General features: G+C 43.3%; 1 protein-coding gene across 1 annotated transcript in view; it reads right to left on the reverse strand.

Annotated features, from left to right (window-relative positions):
- Positions 1-22,116, reverse strand: part of LOC121874294 (heparan sulfate 2-O-sulfotransferase pipe-like) — a 65,950-nt gene that overhangs the window by 13,093 nt on the left and 30,741 nt on the right. The window contains exons 2-6 of the mRNA XM_042378393.1: positions 5,500-5,633; positions 4,966-5,054; positions 4,269-4,457; positions 2,071-2,150; positions 1,327-1,483 (exon numbers count right to left, since the gene is read on the reverse strand). Of these exons, the coding sequence (XP_042234327.1) occupies positions 1,327-1,483; positions 2,071-2,150; positions 4,269-4,457; positions 4,966-5,054; positions 5,500-5,633 (649 nt within the window). The remainder of the gene's footprint in view (positions 1-1,326; positions 1,484-2,070; positions 2,151-4,268; positions 4,458-4,965; positions 5,055-5,499; positions 5,634-22,116) is intronic.

The raw sequence follows: 22,116 nt of genomic DNA on the forward strand, positions 1-22,116 counted from the left end.
GGAGTAATGATGACCAGATATTTTTAGTTAAATTGCTTGTCGAAAAATAATAGACTGTATAGTACTGTATAGAGTTTAGGGATCTGGGTGAAGGCTTATGACAGGGTGGATGAAGGGGTAGTGTGGGAAGCTGAGAAGATTTATTCAATAAGAGGAAAAGTGTTTGATAAGTACAGTACTGTGTATGAGAGAGTAATTGTCGGGCTCATGTGAGAGTTCTGAGGTGAAAGTGAGAGGGAGACAGGGGTGTGTGGTGCCCTCATGGTTATTCAACATATTTATGGACTGAGGTGTAAGTGAAATGAAAGCAAGCGTGACAGGCAGGAACATAAGCAGAGCTGGAGAGTGGGATGTGGATGATGCGGTGGTTTTTTTGCAGAGAGCGAACAAGAATGGATGAAAATGATGAATAACTCTGAATGGGTGTGAAGTTGAAAGTACAGTATATGGCACAGTCATTATAGAGAGGGCTTTTGAGAATTCAGAGAAATCCATTCGAAATACAGTACTGTAGTAAATAATGGAAAACGGACCAACAAATTAAATTATTATAAATTACAATACAGTTTAATGATGGAGAATGACATAGTAGGAAGTTGAAGATTAAAATAATACCGGGACATGTACAGTGATCAAGTGATATTTAAGTTTGACTGGTGTAATAAAACCTAAACTCCTGAGATAAGTTACTTGAAGCCTACATGTTGGGTAGAGGGTAAAGACAAGTACTGTATACACGAGTTGTTTAGAATGACAGAAAATACAGTGGGTGTAAATGGTGTACAAGGTGAAGAGAGGAGAGAGTAAACAAGACGAACAATAGAGGAGCAAGAAATGAGAAATAGTTGTATAAAAACACATTAAAAATAAAACAACGGAGGAGATAAGGTAAATAAGAGAGTATGAGGGAGAGGATAAGGCAAATAAGAGAGAATTAGGGAGGGGATAAGGCAAATAAGAGAGAATGAGGGAGGTATGTAGTGGTAGATTTCTGAAGGAGTGAGGCATCAAGGTGTGATTATTTTGATAGAAAAATCTGAGGTTATTGGAGTCCCAAGTGAAGGTGAAATGCAGGTCAGACTTTAGTGAACGATGAACAGCGCTGATTGGCATTCATAGAAGGAGTGAATACTGGAACCATTAGCTACGTTACCATTGGGGTTGGTTGTGCCTGAGAGGTCCCTTATGAATATTAATGAGTAACAGAGACAGTTAGGGTAAGATGATGGGAACTAATGGAAAATAAGAGGATATAGGAAACTTATCACACCATGTACTTACAGATTAAATGCCCAGTACTAAGAATACCTCCGTGCAGCAACTTACCTTTCGAAGCCAGGCAGCAGAAGGCAAAGGCAACTCTGGGAATGCCTGTTTGCGTTCCACAAAGTACCAAGGGGCTCTCACGTAGTAGTACCAGGAGATAACGCGCTCCACTGGGTCACGGACCATGTTAACGTAGATCGGTTGTGTTAAATTATACCTGAAGAGATGACCTTAAATTATTCTTTCAGTATTGGAGTACAAGAGACATAAAATAGTTAAGATATTGTACTGTAGATTATTTAATTATCTAAGCCATATGAAGTTATCTATAGGTAATGAAAGGATATACTATACTACATCCTATGGTGCTGAGCGATATCAAATAATTAGAAGCAATGGGAGAAAGTAGTGCAAGATAAGAAAGGAAAATAACATGAAAAAACCAAGACAATAAGTAGGTATTGTATGCACTATTGAACACCAGGACGTTTACTCATATCCTAAATTCACAAATCATGCCACTGGGACATTTACAGCTGAAAATCTTGTGACCCTGTTTACAGATACCAGACTAATGCTCAGTTTTCAATTCCATCGCCAAAAGTGTTAGTTGACATTACAGCAGAGTACAATCCTCTACTTTTCTCCTTTGTGTGAGAGTCCTATCCCCTTTAGATCAAAATGCTATAAGATACTGCAATAAAATCTTGACACTGGAAGCAAGAGAGAGGAATTTACCAGTACTCTTGTTTATGACTAACAGGATACATTATAAAACAGGTGTGTGACTGCTAAGGTACTAACGTGGTGAAGTTCATGTAGCAGACGTGCTTGACGTAGACTGACGGTGGACGGAACACGTCAACTAGCTGTACCAGGCGCCTCTGTTGGTACCAAGAGTTAGGTTACTATTGTACCACACCTGAACAGTATACTCTCGCACACACACACACACACTGCATATATGCCACACACACACTACCAGTTGTACCACACACTACCAGTTGCACCACACACTACCAGTTGTACCACACACATTACCAGTTGTACCACACACTACCAGTTGTACCACACACTACCAGTTGTACCACACACTACCAGTTGTACCACACACATTACCAGTTGTACCACACACTACCAGTTGTACCACACACTTGTACCACACACTACCAGTTGTACCACACACACTACCAGTTGTACCACACACTACCAGTTGTACACACACACTACCAGTTGTACCACACACTACCAGTTGTACCACACACTACCAGTTGTACCACACACACTACCAGTTGTACCACACACACACTACCAGTTGTACCACACACACACACTACCAGTTGTACCACACACTACCAGTTGTACCACACACTACCAGTTGTACCACACACTACCAGTTGTATCACACACACTACCAGTTGTACCACACACACTACCAGTTGTACCACACACACTACCAGTTGTACCACACACTACCAGTTGTACCACACACACACTACCAGTTGTACCACACACACACTACCAGTTGTATCACACTACAGTTGTACCACACACACTACCAGTTGTACCACACACACCTACCAGTTGTACCACACTACCAGTTGTACCATACACACACTACCAGTTGTACACACACACACCAGTTGTTCTATGAGCGATCAGTTCGTGCACGTATGCGCATCCAGCCCATACGTGCACGAACTGATTCGCTCCATTGTAAAATTATCAATAACTTGTAATAACCAGTGTATTCCTCCCAGTAAATACTACTTTTGCACTGTCACTATGTTGAAATGCCCTGTAGTTTGAGCTTTTCCCCATCTAGTTATTAATATCTTATTTGTGTCACTTATGTTACTTGTATATTATTTGTAATTCGAAACCCATTCCCCAAATATATAACTGTATATTTTCAGCCTTCTGGCTGCCAAGCTCTTTTCAATAAACCGTTAATTATTATTATTATTATCATTATTAGTTGTACCACACACTACCAGTTGTACCACACACTACCAGTTGTACCACAAACTACCAGTTGTACCACACACTACCAGTTGTACCACACACTACCAGTTGTACCACACACTACCAGTTGTACCACACACACTACCAGTTGTACCACACACTACCAGTTGTACCACACACTACCAGTTGTACCACACACACACTACCAGTAGTACTCACACACACTACCAGTTGTACCACACACACTACCAGTTGTACCACACACACTACCAGTTGTACCACACACACTACCAGTTGTACCACACACTACCAGTTGTACCACACATACTACCAGTTGTACCACACACACTACCAGTTGTACCACACACACACTACCAGTTGTACCACACACTACCAGTTGTACCACACACTACCAGTTGTACCACACACTACCAGTTGTACCACACATACTACCAGTTGCACCACACACTACCAGTTGTACCACACACTACCAGTTGTACCACACACACTACCAGTTGTACCACACACTACCAGTTATGTATAATCAAAATATTTATACATCTTTATATTTATGGTTAGATTACAGGTATAGAAATGTAGTAAGTCATAAATATGGCGCCTTGACTTAGATAATTAACAACATACTTATTAAAATTAATCACATATTACTGATAAAAATGCTGACCTAACCTACAGTAGTGGTGATATAAATATTGCACCAGTACAAACACAGATTTAGGTATAATGTACAGGTACAGTAATTTATAGGTGATAGATATACTGTATTAGTATTACTACAGACTTAGGTACAGTACTGTCCCCAATCCTTATAGAATTACAGTCATTACATTATCATAGTGGTGGTGCTTGATACTAACATTATCCTCAATACTAAAACTATTTCTTTAACCCCTTGAAGCTTTGAAGGGTTAAATCATCGTCTTCAAACGGTTAAGTATCATTAAAAGTAAAAAAAAAAAAGTATAAGATTAATTAGTGTTTTAACGTGTATATGGAAAAGTATTTATGTATCTTACCTGTTCCCTTTCGGTAAGTTTAATATTTTCAACTTTCTGCGGACGATCCTTGTGGAAGGTGAAACCGTTCTTATAGCTGAGGCTGCGGAGTAGTTCCATGGTGCTCTGGCTCCCTACCTTGGGAACACGGTTGAACACCAGAGTCATCTTGTGGTGATGAACTGTGTTATTCAGTGTTTTAGGGTCAATCTGTGGACGAGTGTTTCATAAAATAACAACATTTTTGTTCATATAATGTACTTATTAAAAGAAGCTATCCAAAAACTACTGTACTGCATACCTTAATATATAATGGCCAATACACCTTTCATGGTCTCAATATTTCTTTGGATGACACCTCAGGTAACACCCCATTCAAGACTTCCCCACCAGAACCTTCCTAACAAATATTATGAAAAGTAAATTCCAAACAGGAATTATCACGCTTAAGTCAACACAAATAAACACAGAAAGAAAGGCACAGACAGACAAACATATTTTTACTGCATGTCTGTATACAGTCCAAGATAAAACTAGTACAGAATGTGTTTGTTGACAAGGCTGCCCCTACATACTTGCCTTTAAACCCCAAAGCGTAACACCTCTCCAAAGTGGTCCGGCTGTTTCTAAAATTTAAAGTCAATCTCATTTTAAACCCGCTAAACCCCTCCTTAAATAGTATAGGATATAAAAATATGGTAGATAATAATATACTTACATTTCGGAATTCATCCAAATCATAACCACCGAATTTTGATTTGTGGCGGGAGGAGCCTTCGGGTTCATCGACGGCAGAACCAAAATAACCTGGAACAATGAGGTAACAATAACTATAAGCTGACAAATGAATGAATACAGTACAATTATATCAAGTGCTACAATATAATACAAGATACAAGAAAACTGTATTGTAATATAAATGAATAAATACAGTACAATTTCTAGAGAATGCAATTTTAAGTTTATAATTATTTAAATGACCACCAATGCCTTCAGCTTATCTACGGTTCCATTAGTCAATAATTACACATAACACAATTTACATTCTATTTATATTAACTTAATCCTTTAAACAGCCAAATCTATAACTCTCTTTCTAAACTTTTAATTCTTGATGACAAAATAAGCTCTTAATACATTAGTTATTTAAGCGTAGTGCTGTTTATACGTTATAAAATCATACAAATGAGAAATCTTAACTAAATGAAGTGTGGAAAAGTTAATGGAAGCTTTACAGGCTGTTGATACTGACTGTTGGGGTGGTGGGCGGTGAGGGAATGGTCTATGTTGTTGGTGTACACAGCCAGCTGGGACTGTAGGCTGCTCGTGTGGATAAACAGCATGCAGGTGGATGTGACGCTCACTACAGCCAGCAACTCGCTCACTCTGGTCACAACAACAAAATAAATCACATTAGCTCAATTATTATCACCGTGGCTGAGAAGTGGTTGAAAATATACATATATGAACGAATAATGTTGTCACCATTGACACTACAGTCAAAGTAAATGCAGACATGTATAACCTGCCTATTATGCACTGAAAGGATGAATAATAATAATAATAATAATAATAAAACACTGGACCTATTTGTGTTATATAACGAGAAACAACAGCCAGTTTTAGTTTAACAAATTTACTGACACAGCTTGGAGTACAGTTTCCCTATATAAGCTTTGGGTAGAGTTCCCTTTAACTTGGCTTATATATAAATAAGTTGAGGGGTTAAGTTACAAACCCAAAATGGTCTTTCCTCCATTTATTGCTATATTGGTCACAGTCTATTAGTGGATGTACCGTAATTAACACTGTAAGCTGTGAGTGTCAGTTCAGGACGGGGGCTCAGCTTGACTGAGTTAGGTCACCCGTCCTCTTCTCGTGAGCTTCAAGTGAGGACTGGTGCTCGTGAGGGGAGGCTCTGAAGGAGAGGCTGGGATGACCCTACATTCTCAAGGTCGGCCTACTGATAGAGGAATTTCCCCTCACGTGAACAGCACATGGCAGCTCACAGATTATGGAAAATTACCGTGGCGAAGGTGTCATGCATTAATTTGCTTTGCACTAGCATTTTTACGTGGACGAGGAAAAGCATAGTGCATGAGAGTTGACTCCAACAGAAGGATATACTATTCTACCTCTGTCTGTGAAAAGTGGAGTTAACAGATAACTCGTCTTGGCTATTTGTAAGGCTTCAAGAAGAATTTTCACATACACGGGCTGTGCATCCACTCGTCCTAACCCTGCAATTGATAAAGCTTGAGTTGAAGTTTTTGTAGCATGCAAAATGCTTGGAAAAAGAATTGAATCATTCCAGTGTAGGCACTGAATTCATGAAATTATAAAAATTTAAGTAACTGATTAGACTCAGAAATCTTTTCGTGTTAATATCATTGCAAAAATGCCAGGAACATTATTATGTACGTTTCGCAGAACGTAGTTTTAAACAATAATCATCAGATACACTGGGCGTATTTGACGTGTGTGCTGTTTGAACAGTTGTGTCTGGGACACCAATGTCTGGTATATCATTAACATTCCTGGGGAATGAATCTGAATGGACCTTTTTAATTCTGTCCTCATGCACAACATCTGAAGTTTGTGAGTTTGGCTTAAAAATTTTAAATTTGTTGCACGCTTCTTTAGCAATAATGCGGAATGGTCCCTCAAACTTGGGTGAAAGCTTGGACTTTCGTTCAGGTTCTCGCACCATAACAGCATCGCCTATTTCTAGCATGACAGGCTTAGCTTGTTTATGTTGCTTGTATATCATTTCAGCGCGTGACGCTGCTAAATGTTTACGTACTTGGCCATGAATATCCGTGCATACGTTGATTTGCCTGGTAGCGAGATCGTCCACATTATAGACTGGGCATGGCTTGTCTGTAAGTACGCCATACGGTAGACGTTTGTCTATGCCGTAACCAATATAATAGGGTGATTTGCCTGAGAGCTGTTGATCGACCCATTAATAGATGCGGCGACTTGCGGTAACCAATCCTCCCACGCATAATGCATTTGACTAGCTATTGGACGAAGAATCTCTAGTATTTTCCGATTGGTTCTTTCAACAAGGCCATTAGCCTGTGGATGATAGGCTGCGATAAAACTTTGTTGGATGTCATATTGTCGACATATTTGCGCTACAAGTTGGTTCTTGAACTCTAATCCGTTATCGGAGAGAAGAACCTTGGGCGTAGTAAAAGGACATATGAGGTGAATAACTAAAGTATAAGCCACAGATTCGGCTGTGTTATCCTTCAATGGGACCAAAACCACAAATCTAGAACAATGATCCACACACACCAGGACGTACAAGGATCCCTGATGACTCCTCGGAAGTTGTAACAAGTCGACCGCGACTGTGTCAAACGGGCGGTCTGGTGTAGGATATTGTAGTATTGGAGCCGGTGCCCTTGTAGTACCCTTATGTTGAGCACATGACAAACACTTAGCAATATGCAATTCTATGTCTTTCTTCATAGTATTCCAAAAATACTTCTTTCTGACCTCCGCCAGACATTTCTCACGTCCGGGGTGGCCTGCTTGGGGAGCATCGTGATACAACACTAGTATCGTCTCACGAAGTGTATCAGGTACGACAATTTGTGCACCAATACCTTCAGTTGTCTGCTTGGAGCGAAGGAGTATGTCTCGCTGTAGTTCAAATTGATTGAACGGAAGAGGTAACTTTGGAAGATTAGTCTCCTCCCCCGACTCTAGCGCGAAAATGACAGTAGACACCAATGGATCGAGTCGTTGTTCATCCCTTACTTGCGAGTGGGAGAACGATGATAGAGGCATCACTGGTGCTATGTTTCTGGACAAAGCGTCTGCGATCACATTCGCTCGTCCCTGTAAATACTTGAACTCGGGTTCAAACTCTTGAATGGTCAGATACCAGCGTGTTAGTCTACCTGAAAGATTTTTGCCGTGGAACAGCTCTGTCACTGCCACGTGATCTGTATAGACGGTTATTTTATAACCAAAAATTATGTCTCTAAACTTCTTCAGTGCCCAAACAACAGCTAACGTTTCTAGATGCGTTACTGAATAACGTGTTTCGGCATCATTAAGTTTAGCAACCAATTTATATTTTTTAACTCGTGCGTCCAGCTGCAAAAGTACAGCGCCGATTCCCTGTATTGAGGTGTCGGTACACAGAGTAAATTCTTGAGAGTAATCAGGAAATGCTAAAACAGGGGCATTGGTAAGTGCTGTCTTCAATGCACTAAAACTATCTTCTTGCTCAGCATCGCATACAAAAGTTGCATCCTTCCTAAGTAGCTAAGTCAAGGTTGAAGCTAATGTCGCATAAACTTTAAGAAAAGAACGATAATATCCCGACAAACCAAGAAAACTATGTACTTTATCAGCAGTTGTAAGACGTGGGAACTGGGCAACAGCCTTAACTTTGTCATCAACTGTATGAATGCCGTTACCGTCAACTACATGACCAAGGAGTTGGATTCTTGATTTTAAAGATTCACATTTAGAAAGTTTGACTTTGAGTCCTGCTGTAGAAAGTTTTTGGAAAACTTCACGGAGTTTAGCATTATTCGTACCTACATCCTTACTGACTACGATGAGATCATCTAAGTAGGCACATACTGTGGTCCCTATCAACCCTGCAAACAAGGTGCTGATCATCCTTTGAAAAGTCAGTGGGGCATTTCTGAGACCGAAAGACATCCTCAGAAATTCAAAATGGCCCAAAGGAGTACTAAAAGCAGCAATCTCTCGAGATTTTTCATCCAGAGGTATTTGCCAATAACCGCTAAGCAAATCAAGGTTGCTAAATACAGCATTATCCTTGCCTAAGGATTGTAAAATATCACTCAAGACAGGAATTGAGTACCTATCTGGGAGAGTATTTTCATTGATGCGCCTAAAATCAATTACTGGGAGCCACATGAACTGCACATGGCAGCTCACAGCTTATGGAAAATTACCGTGGGGTGATTGTATTATATAAACTAAATGCATTAACCAAACTTTATATAATTGTTATTGCCATGAGACAGGGGCTAATAATACCTCCCTATTCTGAGTAATTCAGTCAGGTCTTGACACTGAGCGTGGTATCACTTCTCACTGCCACGCAGGACAGAGGTTCATACACAAAGAAATACATCATATTCATTAACAGTATATATAGGTCAGAGTCATGTGGGTGATGTCACTGTTCACTGCCATGCAGGACAGAGGTTCATACACAAAGAAATACATCATATTCATTAACAGTGTATATAGGTCAGAGTCATGTGGGTGATGTCACTGTTCACTGCCATGCAGGACAGAGGTTCATACACAATGAAATACATCATATTCATTAACAGTGTATATAGGTCAGAGTCATGTGGGTGATGTCACTGTTCACTGCCAGTATGACATGAAAGTGAGTAGTGAACCTGAAGAAGAAAATGTTGCCTTAAATTACACGCAATTGCTAGGAGCGGAGTTGGTGGTGGTGACTGTGCGCTCTCAATCAGTCAGTCGGTAAGAGTCTCTCTCTCTCTCTCTCTCTCTCTCTCTCAGAAATATACTATAACATCAAACATCAATTCTCTCCTTCTCTCATTATATTTTCAATTTATATCACTTGAGTTCTCATTGTTAGAGACGTGAGAGAGAGAGAGAGAGAGAGAGAGAGAGAGAGAGAGAGAGAGAGAGAGAGAGAGAGAGGAAACGGGTCCAGCTAGGTAACAGTTTGGGGGGACTAAGGCAAGCACAAGCCACCGTCCAGCTTGTCCGTACTGAGCGAAGGAGAGGATGTAATGCTGATGTTAGTGCGGTTCTGTACACGGCGTTACGGGTCTGTACACGGAGTTACGGGTCTGTACACGGAGTTACGGTTCTGTACACGGAGTTACGGTTCTGTACGGCGTTGCGGGTCTGTACACGGAGTTGCGGGTCTGTACACGGCGTTACGGGTCTGTACACGGCGTTACGGTTCTGTACACGGCGTTACGGGTCTGTACACGGCGTTACGGGTCTGTACACGGCGTTACGGTTCTGTACACGGCGTTACGGGTCTGTACACGGCGTTACGGTTCTGTACACGGCGTTACGGTTCTGTACACGGCGTTACGGCTGTACACGGCGTTACGGGTCTGTACACGGCGTTACGGGTCTGTACACGGCGTTGCGGGTCTGTACACGGCGTTGGGTCTGTACACGGCGTTACGGGTCTGGTACACGGCGTTACGGTTCTGTACACGGCGTTACGGGTCTGTACACGGCGTTACGGGTCTGTACACGGAGTTACGGGTCTACACGGAGTTACGGTTCTGTACACGGCGTTACGGGTCTGTACACGGCGTTACGGGTCTGTACACGGCGTTACGGTTCTATACACGGGTCTGTACACGGAGTTACGGTACACGAGCTGTACGTCTGTACACGGCATTACGGTTCTGTACACAGAGTTACGGGTCTGTACACGGCGTTACGGTTCTGTACATGGCGTTACAGGTCTGTACACGGCGTTACGGGTCTGTACACGGAGATGGGGGTCTGTACACGGCGTTACGGGTCTGTACACGGAGATGGGGGTCTGTACACGGCGTTACTGTACACGGCGTTACGGTTCTGTACACGGCGTTACGGGTCTGTACACGGAGATGGGGGTCTGTACACGGAGATGGGGGTTTCATATATAATGGAACCTGGATATAACGGGCTTTCCTCTCGTATATATAGTTAGTTAAAGGTTTCACTGTATATATGCCTCCCCCACGAGCCTCTTGGAACAAATCAATTTCGAAAAAAAAAATATATATATACTGTATATATATTAAACCGCTTGAGCACGTCGTCACTCGGAGGAAGGTACGGTATATTTCCCCAGACGTTGAGAAATTTTCCCCGCCACTTTCACAGACGCGGAATTGTGATTGTCTTTTATTTTTTCTTAAAGGCATTCGTGGTTAAGGTATTATATTGAAGATCCTTCAGTTTCAAGAGGATTTAAACTTTTCTGAACGATGCCAAACCCACGTACAGCAGTCCCCTTCACTAGAGCGTTTACAGGGGCTCTTCATATAGCCTAGGTACAGTCCCCTTCACTAGAGCGTTTACAGGGGCCAGTCATATAGCCTAGGTACAGTCCCCTTCACTAGAGCGTTTACAGGGGCTCGCCATATAGCCTAGGTACAGTCCCCTTCACTAGAGCGTTTACAGGGGCTCTTCATATAGCCTAGGTACAGTCCCCTTCACTAGTGCGTTTACAGGGGCTCGCCATATAGCCTAGGTACAGTCCCCTTCACTAGTGCGTTTACAGGGGCTCGCCATATAGCCTAGGTACAGTCTCCTTCACTAGAGCGTTTACAGGGCCAGTCATGCCTAGGTACAGTCCCCTTCACTAGAGCGTTTACAGGGGCCAGTCATATAGCCCAGTCCTTCACTAGAGCGTTTTACAGGGGAGCGTTTACAGGGGCTCTTCATATAGCCTAGGTACAGTCCCCTTCACTAGTGCGTTTACAGGGGCTCGCCATATAGCCTAGGTACAGTCCCCTTCACTAGTGCGTTTACAGGGGCTCGCCATATAGCCTAGGTACAGTCCCCTTCACTAGAGCGTTTACAGGGGCTCGCCATATAGCCTAGGTACAGTCCCCTTCACTAGTGTGTTTACAGGGGCCAGTCATATAGCCTAGGTACAGTCTCCTTCACTAGTGCATTTACAGGGGCTCTTCATATAGCCTAGGTACAGTCCCCTTCACTAGTGCGTTTACAGGGGCCAGTCATATAGCCTAGGTACAGTCCCCTTCACATCACACACACACACACATCACACACACAATCACACACACATCTCTCTCTCACACACACATACACACACACACACACACGAACACACTCCAGGTTGTAGATTCCACGAAGCTCCTCGGCGTCACCATAGACAACAAACTAAATTGGAAACCACACGTCAGAGAAGTTGTCAAATCCTCCAATTTCCGTCTCCACCTCCTCTGCCGACTCAAGTCCCTCGGAATTCCTGCACCCGAACTCCTCAGTGTTTACACAACATTCATACTTCCCAAGCTCACCTATGCCTCCCCTACCTGGTCTTCCTCCCTAAATGCCACACAACGTAAACACCTAGAAAAAGTGCAAGAGGGCATGAAAGATTATTCTCTCCCCTTCCTACTCCACATATCAAGAAGCGCTCAACACACTGACCCTTTCGACTCTCACTGACCATCACCACGACCTCATCTGCAAATTTGGTAAGAAGCTTCTACACCATCCTCGACACCGGCTCCTACTACCACCTGAGATCCCTAGCCCGAGAATTGCTGTTCGACACCACAACCGCATCCAGCCCATACGTGCACGAACTGATCGCTATAAGAACAGCCCAGTCCCAACCATTGTAAAAATTATCAATAACTTGTAATAAACCAATGTATTCACTCCCAGTAAATCCTACTCCTTGCACTGTCACTATGTTGAAATGCCCTGTAGTTTGAGCTTTTCCCCATCTAGTTATTATATATCTTATGTTACTTGTATATTATTTGTAAATCAAGAGACCCATTCCCCAATTATGTAACTGTATATTTTCAGCCTTCTGGCTGCTATGCTCTTTCAATAAATCGTTAATTATTATTATTATTATTATCACACACACACACACAGACACACACACACACACAGACACACACAAACACACACACACACACACACACACACACACACACATACACACACATACACACTACACACACACACACGCACATCACACACACACACACACACACACTTGCTACAGCATCATGTGAAGTTCCTCATAACACCATCTGTGAGGGAATTACTACATCATCAGGCCCTCATAACACCATCTGTGAGGGAATTACTACACCAGGTCAAGCCCCTCATAACACCACCTGTGAGGGAGCTACTACACTACGTGTCTGCTGTTCAACACCTCAGCTCACATGATCTACGTGTGTAAACATTAATCTGTATGTTCACTGTATATGTTCCTTTACCTTTCTCTAATGAAGGCTTTTGTTAAACCACCAATGTATGTAATAAGTCATTTATGTCCAATGTATATTTTCAGCCTTCGGGCTGCAGAACTTTTTCAAGAAACCGTTTATTATTATTCTTATTATTATTATTATTATTACATCACACACACACACCACAGGGTATCTACTTCACATACGACAAAATTGGAACAGTCTTAAAACATCCTGTGGACAATATAATTTCTCCTCTGACTTTAGGTTAGGTTAGGTTAGCTTGCAACGTTACGATATTTTTGTCAACTAGAGAATTTCTGTTCAGGAGGGAAATGAGGGCAGGGAGACGAGTCAGGCTAGACGCTCAGTTTTCCTATCGTGAATAATGCTACGGTTACATCCTACAGTGTACAGTGTAGTGAATAATGCTACGGTTACATCCTACAGTGTACAGTGTAGTGAATAATGCTACGGTTACATCCTACAGTGTAGTGAATAAAGCTACAGTTACATCCTACAGTGTAGTGAATAAAGCTACAGTTACATCCTACAGTGTACAGTGTTCAGTGAGTAGAAAGTGGGGTAAAATCGGTGTGAATGAGACCGTCACTATTTGGTTGAGTGAGACGTACTGTACAAACACACCTGCTGATACTAGTACAGGGCGGTGGAAGAGGCGGCAACTCATATTCTTTGATATTATAGTCATGTGTAAACTCAGCTAATACCGTTCGCCTCTCATCCCGAAAATCACCCATGAATCAGAAGTCATTTAAGTTGAGAATAATGTATGAGTCTACAGTCTCGGGTTCATGTATCAGTCTACAGTGTCGGGTTCATGTATGAGTCTACAGCTTCGGGTTCATGTATGAGTCTACAGCTTCGGGTTCATGTATCAGTCTACAGTCTCGGGTTCATGTATGAGTCTACAGTGTCGGGTTCATGTATGAGTCTACAGTGTCGGGTTCATGTATCAGTCTACAGCTTCGGGTTCATGTATCAGTCTACAGTCTCGGGTTCATGTATCAGTCTACAGTCTCGGGTTCATGTATGAGTCTACAGTGTCGGGTTCATGTATCAGTCTACAGTGTCGGGTTCATGTATCAGTCTACAGCGTCGGGTTCATGTATCAGTCTACAGCTTCGGGTTCATGTATCAGTCTACAGTCTCGGGTTCATGTATGAGTCTACAGCTTCGGGTTCATGTATGAGTCTACAGTGTCGGGTTCATGTATGAGTCTACAGCTTCGGGTTCATGTATGAGTCTACAGTGTCGGGTTCATGTATGAGTCTACAGCTTCGGGTTCATGTATGAGTCTACAGTGTCGGGTTCATGTATGAGTCTACAGCTCCGGGTTCATGTATGAGTCTACAGTGTCGGGTTCATGTATCAGTTTACAGCTTCGGGTTCACAAATCTGAATCTGTGGGTTCGGGGTTTAGGAGGGAGAGAAGCGAAAGGACTTCATTAGTTGACTGTACGACTGAGCTTCAACAACTAAGGTCTTTAAATACTTATTATAAATTAAAAAATAGTTACCAGTAATTAAAAAGGTGAGAGATTTAGTAATATTAAAACTACTACTACTGTTTTTTTTAACGTGGCCTCCAGCCTCACCCAATAGCCACACCTTCGCCACCATTTTATTACCTTAATATTAAATATCCTAATGCATAAGTAGCTATCCTATCTGTGTTGAGTTAGTTGAGCCGCAGATCTATGCGGCATTCAGTGACTGTTGCCTCATAGTCAATATCTGCAACTGTTGTCGGCTTTGGGGCCGATGCTCTCATTCCCCTGGGGCAGAACAAAGCCGACCTAAGGATTAACTACTGTTACTACTACTATACTAACAATAGTCACTTTTAACCTAACTGCTTTTAACCTAACCTAACTTAACCTAACTTAACTTAACCCGTACTAACTTAACCAACCCTAAACCAAGTCGAAGTATCCTACGTTAGCTGTCTTATGTTCGGTTTGTACAGTACCTAATTATTTTGTACTCCGGTTAAAGCGAACCATAAGTCAATGTAAAGTCAATGTTAGTGATAATAAGTCAATAATCTTAAGCGGGCTTTAGCCCACCCGAGCACAGGTCACTGACCCACATCAGGGCCTGGGGGGGAGAGAAAATAAATAAAATAATAACCATAAAAAAACTAAAACAAGAGACCAACGATATAGTAATGTACATTGTGTTGTCAATTGAGACCCTGCAACTGTGTGTAAATGAGGCAGAAAGTCAGATAAGCAACCTGGGACTTGGTCACAATTTTTTGTGATGCCAACCACCTCTCTACCACCACAACACACTACTCAGCTTTTGTTATTGTTGTTGTTGTTAACCTCTGACACAAGACACCGACCCCGGGTAATGTTTGCCTCCACCCATAACCACTATCATATACCACGCCCTATGCACCTGGGCACACCTGTCTCTGTAAATCAAATCACACCTGCAAGTCGATATGTAGATCCCACTATTCGTAAACTTCCTGGTTAGATTAGGTTAGGTTAGGTTAGGTTAGGTTGGAACGACAAACAACACGATGCTGCCTCACTTCCTCCATCCTGTGTAGCCAACTCAACCTACACCATCCCTCTCTCCCTCCCTCCTGTGGTCTAATAATAACAATAATAACAATAATAATAATAATAATAATAATAATAATAATAATAATGATGATTAACGGTTTTGTAAGAGCCTTCTGGGCGTTTAAAGGTTAATCAGGCTCTTCACGTTAAACTCGAACGTTATAATTCGGTCAAACCTGTTGAATACAATTCATACATAGGCAATCATACATAAATGTTTAATCCAATATATATTTACATAACAATCATAGCTATGTAAATAGTCTAATTTTAACACTTCCAATGAGAACTTAATTTGCCATATTTTATGTTGTTACAATGATAAACGATGCAATGGACACAGTCTACCTGTGTACACAATAAGTACAAATTAAACTTACGTGTTGAAAGTCTCAGGGGAAACAGGTTAAGTGTTGGCTCTATGATGGGGATAGCTACAGTGGCGGACTGACGGTGCCCTGCCGGGCATCACATGTCCAGCCCGACTGGCCAAACTCCCTGCGTCAGGCGTGTTATACGCAAACAAGCTCCCCTTACACCACCCAACGCCTCAACCTACTCTGGGTCTCTCCATCTCCAACATCTCAACACTCTGGATACTGTATACTCATTACTGCTTGCGGTAACAGGATTATTGAAAGAGCATGGCAGCCGGAAGGCTGAAAATATACAGTTACATAACTGGGGAATGGGTCTCTTGATTTACAAATAATATACAAGTAACATAGTGATACAAATATGATATATAATAACTAGGTGGGGAGAAGCTCAAACTACAGGGCATTTCAACATAGTGACAGTGCAAAAAGTAAGATTGACTTGGAGTGAATACACTGGTTGATTACAAGTTATTGATAATATTTATAATGGTTGGGACTTGGCTGTTCATATAGCGATCAGTTCGTGCTCGTATAGGCTGGATGCGGTTGTGGTGTCGAACAGTAATTCTCGGACAAGGGATCTCGGGTGGTAGTAGGAGCTGGCGTCGAGGATGGTGCAGAAGCTTCTCACCAAATTTGCAGATGAGGTCGTAGTGATAGTCAGAGAGAGCAGAGAGGGTCAGTGTGTTGAGAGCTTCTTGATATGTGGAATAATCTTGCATGCCCTTTTTTGCACTTTTTCTAGGTGTTTACGTTGTGCGGCATTTAGGGAGGGAAACCAGGTAGGGGAGGCATAGGTGAGCTTGGAAAGTATGAAGGTTGAGTAAACACTGAGGAGCTCGGGCGCAGGAACTCCGAGGGACTTGAGTCGGCGGAGGAGGTGGAGACGGAACCTGGAGGAATTGACAACTTCACTGACGTGTGGTTACCAGTTTAGTTTGTTGTTTATGGTGACGCCGAGGAGCTTAGTGGAGTCTACAACCTGTTATCCCTGATGCTGGACCTACTCCCTCCCTCCCTCCTGTGTGATCTTGGTTGTTAAGGTGAAATAACAGAGTACAAGTGACCTATAATAAACAAACCTAACCTAACCTGAGCATTTCCTGGTCCGTGTTGCCAGTGTACCCGTCTTCAACACCGGGTTCTGGGACACTTTGTAACTACCGGTGGTATTATACAGGTTAGGCTATGTTAAAGTGAGGTGAGGTGAGGTTAGGCTAAGGTAAGGTTAGGTTAGATTAAATTGGGTTATGTTAGACTTAGGTTAGGTTAGGGTGGTGTGATTTTCTCCACGTTTCTCCCGCCCTCCGTCATCAGGTGTGGCGGTAAACACAGGCTCTCACCTTCCTGCCAGACCTCAATATTAAACACACTAGATTATTTCACCAGAGGATTAAACACCTTAACGCTAATCTAACTTAACGTAACTTAACCTAAACTAACTTAGCGTAACCCAACCTAATCTAACCTATTCTAACTTAACCTAACCCAACCTATTCTAACCTAACCTAACCCAACCTATTCTAACTTAACCTAACCCAACCTATTCTAACCTAACATACCCCAATTTAATCTAACCTAGCCTAACGTAAACCTAACCTTACTTAGCAATATTAATCAAATATAATAAAGCCGAACATGTGGTGTTTATCAGGTGTAATAAGCTGGGGTGCCTAATCTTCATGTGCTCCCTTACTTTCTTCATAAATCAATAACGAAAAATGTTATACCATACAAATCGCTGTATCCCAACCAAACCCAACCTAAACATAACGTAACGTAACGTAACTAAAGCCTGATAAGTCACCAGGTCCTAATGAGATATTTGCCAGAGTATTAAAGGAATGTAAGGAAGAGCTTAGTATGCCCTTAGCAAAGTTGTTTAACATGTCCTTAAAAACGGGTGTAGTACCAGAATCCTGGAGAATAGCGAATGTAATACCGATTTTCAAGAAGGGAGATAGATCACTATCCTCTAACTACAGTCCAATCAGTCTAACATCAATTGTAGGCAAATTACTGGAAGCAATCATATCAAACTCTATTCGAAATCACCTGGAGAAGCACAAGTTGAGCAATGATTCCCAGCATGGCTTCACAAGCGGACGCTCATGTCTAACTAATCTATTAACATTCTTTTTATCAGTTTTCGAATCAGTGGACGAGGGGCACACTTATGATGTGGTATATCTCGACTTTAGCAAAGCCTTCGACAGAGTCCCCCACGAAAGACTAATAAGAAAAGTGGAGGCTCATGGCATTAAAGGAGATATTCTGAAATGGATTAGGGCGTGGTTACAGGACAGGAAACAGCGAGTGAGCATTAACGGCACTAAATCCCATTGGAGCAACGTCACTAGTGGAGTTCCCCAAGGCTCAGTACTTGGACCATTATTATTTATTATATACATAAACGACATAGATATCGGCGTAGGCAGCAACATAAGTAAATTTGCTGATAACACTAAAATAGGGTGTGTGATTGACCTGACTAGGACTCCGCAAAGCTGCAGGAAGATCTAAAAAAAATTTCGAATGGTCTGAAAAATGGCAGATGAAATTCAATGTGGACAAATGTAAATCAGTATAGGAGATGTAAACAGGGAAACCAGATACCAGATGAACAACGATGTTATTGAGAAATCCGACTGCGAGAAGGATTTAGGAGTAATGATAAGTAGGAATCTTAAGCCAAGTAAACAATGTGTATTTGCTCGAAACAAGGATAATAAAGTACTTGGGTTCATACAAAGGAGTGTTAGTTACAAGACTAGCGAGGTCATCATAAAACTATATCTTGCGCTTGTGAGACCTCACTTGGATTACGCATTCCAATTCTGGTCACCGTATTATATACAGAATGGATATAGAATCCTTGGAAAGAATTCAGAGGAGAATGACAAGAATAATCCCGGGCATTAGGAACCTTCAGTACAGAGTCAGATTAAAGCACCTTAATTTGCACTCCTTCGAGAGACGTAGAGTGGGGGGCGATATGATAGAGGTGTATAAATGGAAGTCAGGACTAAACAAAGGTGATATAACAAAGGTACTCAAACTATTCAACCAGGAGCGAAGTCGTAACAATAGCTTTAAATTAGATTAATTTTGATTTAGGCGCGAAATAGGTAAACATTGGTTTGGAAATAGAGTAGTGGACGATGTAAGGACTACCGGCTCTTGTAAGCGCACTCCTGTATATTTCCGTTAATAAGAACCTACAGAACTCTACAGGTGTTTATGTTCGCTACTGTAGTTAGAACCAAGTACCCCGAACATCTCCATGGCGCAGTGAGTATCAAGTGATCGATTAAGTGGAAATAAGTGTGTTCGTGTAAAATCAAGACCGGTAGACCTCCTCCGTCAACTCCGTCATCCGTCGCCATTGTCTTCCCCAAAAATTCGTTTGAATGACCAACGAGTTTTGAGCAGTGTGCAGTGACCGCAAGTCCCTGTGAAGTGTCTTAAGTGCCCCTCGTGTGTGTAGTGCTAAAGTGTGTGTCCTTGTTTTAAAGGATTCACTAAGGTGGAAGGCTTGTTCAGGGCATTGGTGAGGAGTGGTGCGCAGCGCATCCGTCCCTGGCTGCCTCGAAGGTAACACCCCTCCCCCCACTGCTCACCCCCCACCGCCTCCCTATGCGCTCCCCCCGCCTACACACACCAACTCACGCACGGACACACCGACTGCGGTCATTTCTTCATATATATTTTATATGTATATAAGTTACTTATCTGTGTATTCAACTAATTTTGTTGTCTCAGATCTGGTTGATACGACGGGCTGACCGGTCAACACTGATTCGAGATACAATATACAGACAAAGTAATTATGCCCCGGGCCTCACGCAGGGGTGTCCCTAGCGCCCGTAAGAATCAGACGGATGACAGCTGTACAGAGATGGATGACCAGTCAGAGCGTGACGCCCCACCCTCTCCCAACACATCTCCCAGCCACACCCCTCGACCCTCAGCCTCGTCCTCAGAGATAATTGCTCTGATGAAGCTTATGAGGGAGGAAAGGCGTCAGGACGAAGTGCGAAGACGTGCTGAGGACCACCAAAGAAGATTGGAAGATAACAAACGGTTTGCAGCTTTGATATCTAGCCTCACTGCTAATCAAGCCCTTGGCCCTTCCACTGCTCAAGTATCGGCTGGCTCAGATACCTCGTCAACGCCTTCTGCCAAAGAGGTTGTCCAACCCCCACCCACCTTGAAGCCTGATGAGACTTTCCAGACTTTTCGTGAGTGGCGGCGACGGGACTGATTATGCTACAATGGTGGATCTCCAGAGCTTGCCACAGCCTAAACAACTCATTCAGCTTTCATTCAGCTACGTATGTGCCTGTCTTTGGGAACGCAGCATGTGTTGGAACACACGTTGCAAGTGCCCCTGACGTCTTTGTTGTCTGTAGAGGAGGTACTGGATGTTCTAGAACGGCACATCAAAGGTCAGCGGAATGAAGCTCTCCGCAGGAGGGAAGTGTTTAGCTGTAGACAGATGGAGGGCGAGATTTTTGATGATTTCTACGTACGACTCAAGAGAGCCTCGGAAGAGATAGACATATGTCCCGGTAATCAGCAGCAGTGCGAGGAGACCCAGTTGAAGCAGGTGATCCTGATGGGTGTTAAGGACGAGGAGCTTGTCCAACGCCTCACCTCCCTCGACTCTTCCTCCTCTCTTAAGGATGTATTGACAGTATGTCGCTCCTATGAGGCTGGCAGGTGTGCAACATCTGCCATCCGAGCTCCCACTACAGCCGTATGGGCTATGTCCCAATACAAGAAAGACAAGAAGTCTGCCCCAACGCCTACGCACACCACGCCCACGCCCGGCTCCCTTTGCAACAGCTGTGGTAGGCAGCACGGAACACAGGTGTGTCCAGCTGCCGAGTCTACCTGCGACAGTTGTAACCGCAAGGGCCACCGGTCACTTACAGTACAGTGCCCAGCCAAACACGCCCAGTGCAATGTGTGTGGTCGTCTGGGCCACTATGACAAGTGTTGCCCGACAAACAAACCCAAGGGAAAGCGTCGGCGGAAGCAGCAGCGCCCTTCCACCAGTGAGGGCCGCCCACAGTCGCCAAACCAGAGACACAACGACCCTGGACAAAGCCCGACCCATATTAGGAGAATGTACTCCTCACGTCCCAGGACCAAAGTTCCCCAGCACATCAGCGTCATCGTGACCTACGGCAGTGTGTCATCCTGTCTCGAGATGCTGCCCGACACCGGCGCTGAGGCTACGGTCATCGGTCCCCAGCATTTGCAATGCTTGGGACACTCTCCAAGTGATCTAGGACCGCCTCCCAAGGACCTCCGCGTCACGGCAAATGGTTCACAGATGGCCCCAGCCCTAGGTTCACTCTATGCACATGTTACCTTTGGCAACAGGTCGTGTCAAGCCTGGATTGACGTGCATAATGGTGTCCCGACTCCTTTGCTGTCCTACAGACATTGCCAAGAGTTGGCCATCATCTCCCAGGACTTCCCAACACCGATTTTCGAGGTAAAATAAGCCAACAGGGTGTACGAAGGGAGCAGCAACTACCCTGCTGCCGCCCTACCCCTTCCTCTGGCCAGTGACACCTCTCCTTCGGTAGTTGTCCCTGCTGCTTCACGTCCCCACGCCTTGGCTCGCCTCCACGACAGTCACCGTGGAGCCGAGGCCACCAAACGGCGTGCAAGACAGACTGTGTTCCGGCCTGGCATCGACTCCGACATCTCCAATGCTGTCCATGCGTGTGAGCCCTGCCAAGTACTACAACCCAGCCAGCAGCAGGAACCCTTCATGAGTGACGACAGCCCCACCCGCCCCTTTGAGTCTGTGTCGGCCGACTTTTTCTGTGTGTCAGGAGAGTCCTTCCTGGTTATCGTCGACCGTCTCTCTGGTTGGCCGGTTGTCATCAAGTGCGGTAATGATACGACA

This window comes from Homarus americanus, unplaced genomic scaffold (assembly GCF_018991925.1).
Source record: "Homarus americanus isolate GMGI-L3 unplaced genomic scaffold, GMGI_Hamer_2.0 scaffold26488, whole genome shotgun sequence".
NCBI lineage: Eukaryota > Metazoa > Arthropoda > Malacostraca > Decapoda > Nephropidae > Homarus > Homarus americanus.